Source organism: Helianthus annuus, chromosome 8 (assembly GCF_002127325.2).
Source record: "Helianthus annuus cultivar XRQ/B chromosome 8, HanXRQr2.0-SUNRISE, whole genome shotgun sequence".
Lineage (NCBI taxonomy): Eukaryota > Viridiplantae > Streptophyta > Magnoliopsida > Asterales > Asteraceae > Helianthus > Helianthus annuus.
Window position 1 is genome coordinate 149,660,089 of NC_035440.2, and position 6,797 is coordinate 149,666,885.

The 6,797-nt window shown below is 37.8% G+C and overlaps 1 protein-coding gene across 1 annotated transcript; it reads left to right on the plus strand.

Moving 5' to 3' along the window:
- The first annotated feature begins 1,269 nt into the window (after positions 1-1,269).
- Positions 1,270-6,067, plus strand: LOC110911908 (phosphatidylinositol 4-phosphate 5-kinase 2). The gene is made up of 8 exons (XM_022156561.2): positions 1,270-2,882; positions 2,963-3,127; positions 3,210-3,375; positions 3,463-3,573; positions 3,805-3,998; positions 4,092-4,222; positions 4,833-4,926; positions 5,377-6,067. The coding sequence occupies exons 1-8, from the start codon at positions 1,726-1,728 to the stop codon at positions 5,684-5,686; spliced, it is 2,328 nt and encodes a 775-aa protein (XP_022012253.1). The 5' UTR covers positions 1,270-1,725; the 3' UTR covers positions 5,687-6,067.
- Positions 6,068-6,797: the final 730 nt, after the last annotated feature.

Consider the following 6,797-nt stretch of genomic DNA (forward strand, 5'->3'; position numbering starts at 1 on the left):
AGATGATAACCGATTAAACGAGCTTTAGGTTCGTAACCAACCAGCTAAAAAACTCTAGTTAAGCCAAACTTAAACGAGCTTTAGGTGCTGTTTGTTTGAAAAGGAGCTGAGTTGAGGAGTGTTTTTGAAGTGTTTTGAGCATGTAAAAGTGGTAAAATGGTTGGGGATATGTGGTATTTATAGTGTAGTAATTAGGGTTAGTTGGATGTGTATTAGTTTTTAAAGCGACCAACCAGGCATTTAACTAGAGTTTTAAAGAGAGAGAGAGAGAGGAGAAGGAAGAAGATGAGAGAGTGGGCCTATCTCTTTTGATTTTTTTTTTTTAATTATTTAGGGACAATTTAGTCAATTCGCACAGACTTAACTAAAAAACTTAACATATGTTAGCGATAAGGATTACCTGAATGCAAAAATTACAATCATCGAAACCAACTCTATAATTATTAGAACACTGAGATCAAATCTGCAATAGTTGCAAACCACTGAGACCAACTAGGCATTTAACTCTATGTTGGTTGATACAACTCTACCCAAACTTCATTCACCAAATAGGAAGCACAATCACTATCCATCTTTCATCCATTTGATCAACCTTAACAAAGATAAAACATGCATAGCGATTCACAAACATTATGCACGACACAAAATATAGATCAATAATAGTTTATCTAAACAAGAAGGCAATCATAAGATATATTTTTGCAGGGGCGAAGTATTGTGGATGCCTGGGGGTGCACCCGCCCACCCCAATATTTCAGTTAAAAGTGTATAATTTTCGAATTTTTTGTCCGAAAATTTTAAAATTATATAGGATTGCCCCCTGATTATTTTTCCTAAATTGTATATCCTAAATATTTATAAACTTTGTATATAAATGATGGGTAGTTTGGTAGATATACACTTTGTTTTATGCGGAACTATTATTATTTGACCCGATTTGAATCGAATAGCCAACCCAACCCCACCCGAAACATAAGGATAGGAAAAAAGAATTGGGTCCCATCACTTTACGCTCCCTCGAAACTTTTGGTCAAGCTCCGCCACTGTATTTTTGTATATAAGATATGTATCAATCCAAGTTGTTCAACGATCACTCTTTCAACATGACATAAAACTGTCATGATTTTCATTCTTAGCTAACAAATAAACAAGTGAAAACAAAAACATCATAGTTGAAAGAAAGAGATGCCAAATATAAGTTTCTTTCCAGTTTAGACATTATTGGGATAACGCTTATATATGTACACAAGACACACATAATGTTTGCGGCATGACACGAATGTATAACACACATCAACTAGGTGAAATCTATTTCTTCATATGATTTGAGAAGAAATGAAACCACCTATGTTACATACTAGCTAACAAGGGACTGATTTTGCAAGGCAACCTAACCTAACCTAACCTCATGGGGGATTGTGATTAAACATGTGTTAAAAGGTAGAGACAATGTTAAATCACCAAAAATACATGGTGGTATGAACGACGAGGCAAAGCATAACCTAACGTTTTCCAACGCAACAAAATGTAATATGCATCTCAACACCACCACCACTCTTCCCTTTGCTTTCTATCTCTCTCTCTCTCTCTCTAAACCCTACAATTCTCCTCACTTTTCTGTTTCTCACTTTACCCTCAAATTCCGACCAAATTCCAACCGCTAGCATAATGCCGCTAACACCACCAGCTTCTTGAAATCTCCACACAACAATTTCAGTTTTCAACATGCCGGAGCGATTTACATCATCATCTCCGTCAATCAACGAAAACAAGAAATCCGAAGAGGAAACAGATGCAAAACCGCTAGTTTCCGTTGCCCGGAGAAGATCTCAGGCCGCCGCCCGTCGTGTTACTCCGACGACCACCGTCTCCACTGCGGTTTTCTCCCCAGGTACAACATCCACTGAAAAACACCTCCAGAACGGAGATCTGTACATCGGAAGCTTCTCCGGCAACGTACCGAACGGATCTGGCAAGTATTTATGGTCTGACGGATGTATGTATGAAGGCGATTGGAAGAGAGGAAAAGCGTCGGGAAAAGGTAAGTTCTCATGGCCGTCGGGCGCGACTTACGAGGGGGAATTTAAGTCCGGCCGGATGGAAGGTTCCGGCACGTTCACCGGCGTCGACGGTGACACGTACCGCGGCGCGTGGATAGCAGACCGGAAACACGGTTACGGCGTGAAGCGTTACAGTAACGGCGATTATTATGACGGAACGTGGAGACGGAATTTACAGGATGGACAAGGAAGGTATGTGTGGAAGAACGGGAACGAGTATGTTGGAGAGTGGAGAAACGGCGTTATTAACGGCAGAGGGGTTTTGTGTTGGCCGAACGGAAACCGTTATGACGGAAATTGGGAAAACGGTGCTCCGAAAGGCCACGGGGTTTTCACGTGGCCGGACGGTGGGTGTTATGTTGGTTGCTGGAGTAAAGAGAATACTTTTAGTTTTAAAAATCCATTTCAGGTTCAACAGATTGTTAATGGGACGTTTTATCCTGGAACTAATAGTGCTGGGAAGTTAGGCTTTACGCATAAGCTTTCTGCACCCTTTTTGGAGGATAGTTTTGTCGTTTCCACTGCCAAAAAGCGGTCTTCCGTGGACTACGGGTCGAGAGGGAGTTTAACCGAAAGAGCGTTTCCGCGGATATGCATTTGGGAATCCGATGGGGAAGCCGGTGATATTACGTGTGATATTATTGATAATGTGGAAGCTTCGATGCTGTATCGGGATGCCATGGGCTTTGGGAGGGATGATATTCGGAAGTTTAGGAGGAATCCGTGTTTTTTTAATGGTGGGGAAGTGAAGAAGCCTGGTCAGATGATATCCAAAGGGCATAAGAATTACGACTTGATGCTCAATCTTCAATTGGGTATCAGGTAAAAGCTTCAATTCCTTGGAGAATTCTGAATTTGTTTTGTTTTGGTTTGTGTTGATTTTGTGCATTTCGTTATTATAGGTATTCAGTCGGGAAACATGCTTCGGTAATTAGGGACCTAAAGACTACCGATTTTGACCCAAAGGAGAAGTTCTGGACTCGATTCCCACCCGAAGGATCCAAGGTTACACCTCCACATCAATCCGGGGAGTTTCGATGGAAAGATTATTGCCCGATTGTGTTTAGGTATCGTTTTGAACTCAACAGATAGAATCCTGAATTTATAGCTTCAATGGTTCTTTATTGAGAAATTGTTGATGCTTTTCAGACATTTGAGGGAGTTGTTTCAAGTGGATCCTGCAGATTACATGTTAGCAATATGTGGTAATGATGCTCTTCGTGAGCTTTCTTCACCGGGGAAAAGTGGGAGCTTCTTTTACTTGACACAAGATGATCGGTTTATGATCAAAACTGTTAAAAAGTCTGAAGTTAAGGTAGAAAGATTCAAAGATCATATTCATTGTTTCCCATAATGAAACAATTTTGTCATTTGAAACTGAAGTTTGGAAACATGCTTTCAGGTTCTAATCAAAATGCTGCCAAGTTATCATCAGCATGTTTGTCGTTATGAGAATTCTCTTGTCACAAAGTTTTTCGGTGTCCATTGTGTCAAACCCGTTGGCGGCATAAAGGTATTGTATCTTCTTAAATTGGCATTTGTAAATGATTATCTGATTGAAATGTTTGGATATATCGGTTTCACCAAATGGCTCTATTGTAATTCTGTGATCAATGATCATTACATCGAAAACCGTTTGTTACATATGATGTCAGATAATCACATTCAATACACATATCCAGACGCGGGTTCAGTCATTTATATGCAACAATTTCTCACTATGTCTATATGTTTCCATGTCCAGACTCGGTTTATTGTGATTGGCAATCTGTTTTGTTCGGAGTATCGTATCCATAGAAGATTTGATCTTAAAGGATCATCACATGGGCGTACGACTGATAAACCCGAAGAAGAAATTGATGAAACCACCACACTTAAAGATCTTGACCTCAACTATGTGTTTCGCCTTCAAGAAAACTGGTTCAAAGAACTTATCAAGTTAGTAAAAATGTCATCATATAGGGCCTTTCTAACGCTTATCCTCTTATCACTTTGCTTATGCACTATGTTGGTTTTATTATATATTTTCAGACAAATCAACAGAGATTGTGAGTTTCTGGAAGGCGTTAGAATAATGGATTATAGTCTTCTAGTTGGCATGCACTTCCGTGATGATAATACAGGCGACAAAATGGGATTATCTCCGTTTCTGCTGCGGAATGGTAGTTTTCTTTCTTGGGGTGATTAAACTTGGTAGAATACCATATTTGCCCAACAAAATATCATAAGTTCAAATTACTTATTTATAAATTTATGGCGTTTATACCCTTTCCTTTAAACTTGCATTAGACCATGTGTAGTGGGGCATTATGGGGCATTATAGGGCAAAAAAAACGCCCCCTTCTCCATTACATAGGGCATTATAGGGCATTATAGGGCAAAGAAAAATGGGTTTGGCGTTTTAATGAAAACGCCTAAATGAATTGTGGAAGGTTTGAATGGGTTTGACTAGCCAATGAGAAAATAGTTTTTTTTTTTTTTTTTGTTTTTTTTTGTTTAATGATTGGTAGGGCATTATAGGGCATTATGCCCACTACACCACTTTTGTTATAATGCCCAAGTGTGACTAGGATGCCACATGTCATATAATGCCCCATGGTGAGGGCATTATAAATTGCTACCACTACACATGGTCTTAGGTTATTAGGATATGAGAGTTTGGAGTTTAATGAGAAAGAGAAGGGTAAAATGGTCACATGTTAATTAATATAAGAAGTATGCAAGGAAAGTGCATATAACTTCAATTTTTGTAACCTCAAAATCCTGTTTCAGGAAAGAATGATTCATACCAAACTGAAAAGTTTATGCGCGGGTGTCGGTTTCTTGAAGCTGAGTTACAAGACATGGATCGTGTTCTGGCTGGCCGGTATGTTCCTTCCTTATCCCCTTTTGTGTCTAAAAAACAGTCATTGTCCATTGGGTTGATTTTCTGGTTTTACGGGTGTCTATTCATTGGGCAATGCCTATTTAATTGGCTTATAATTATGATAGTGTCATGGTGGTTGATAAATTTTAATGGTCTTTAAGTTGACAACCAATTTTTTTGAATGGTGTTTAGATCATGGTGGTTGTAATAAATTAATAATCAATTTGAATTGGTGTTTGGTTGGCTATATGATGTGGTTCATCAGACACGATTTGTTAGTGGGACCTTTGTGCATTATTATTGCCTTCTAATTGCATTTGTTGACATATATTCATGTTTTGTCTTTGACTTTGACCTTTTCTTGTCATTTTTGCCAAAAAAATCAATAAAATGCTTCTTGTTGTTCCATATGGCATGTGGGTAATGGTTGACTTTGACTTTATCTATCAGAAAACCGTTGATCCGGCTGGGAGCGAATATGCCAGCTCGAGCCGAGCGGATGGGCAGGCGAAGTGATTTTGACCAATATACCCCTGGAGGATTCAACGGTTTGACACCTTCAAGAAGTGGTGAAACATACGAGGTAGTTCTCTACTTTGGAATCATTGATATTTTACAAGATTATGATATTAGCAAGAAGCTTGAACATGCATACAAATCGTTACAAGCGGACCCTACATCTATCTCGGCTGTGGATCCAAAGCTTTATTCCAAACGGTTTCGTGATTTCATAAGCAGAATCTTTGTAGAAGACAGGTGATCGGGTAGGTTCAATCACAAACTCTTTGAATCTAGACATCTAGCGATCGCTAATCAAATCATTGGTTCATGCCGAGTTTTGCAACATCAGCAGACTTGAGAGGGGACAATGACAGGTCGGGAGGTTGTGGAGTTGTTTGTGTACATGTTGGGTGAGGGAGAATTGGATTATTATATGTTTTTTCTTGAACATTTTTGTGGGTAGGAAGAAATATGTGAAGACATTAAAACAAAGGTTATAGGAATTAGGTGGTGTTTGAGAATAAGTGAAAATGTACAGGGTGGTGTTATAGAGTGAAGCCAAACCATGGTGGCAATTTCGTAATTTACATATACTGGAAGGTCTATTTTGATAAATAGTCATAGTTTTTATGCTCTGAAAGCAGGACAAGAATAGGAATGTGTGGTTGAATGACTTTTGCTTTTGTTTTGGGAGGGGTGGACAAAGGCTGCATAAAAAGCCGAGAAAGCAAATAGCAAAATTTGAAAAAATCAAGGGTAGTGTGGTAAATTTACCTTATAGATCACATGCCTACCTTTTGTATTATTGAGAAATATGTGGTAAATTTAAAAAATGAATTTTACTTTGACTTTTGTGATTTTATTTTTGCAATTTATGAAAAATTAGTTATTTTTCTCTGCCAATGGGAAGGCTAAGATAAAAAAATATGTTACAACATTATTGAATTTTGTCATGTAAAAGATATAATGGTAACGTGTGACCAAAGATATAATGGTAACATGTTCAAAATGTAATCGACGTGTATAATTTTAGAAGGTAAATCATGTCCAAAAGTAGTAATATAATAATATTTTAGAAATTGAAAATATTAAGAAATTTCTCTAAAGCACTGAAGCAAAATTAAAACGAAAAAAGTTAATAATAATAAGTTATAACAGAAAATCACTAAAAAACTATAGGAAAACTAAATTGATATGCATAATAATATTGATTTAACATATTGACCAATCTACTATTTTTAGCTTGGAAGTTTATAATGATTTATATTTAGTAATATTAATATGTCTCCAGATAGATATATTGCCAAAACAAAAGTGATTGGGTAGTTGGCCTTGGAAAGTGGGACGTGACAGCACGTATGATATATTTA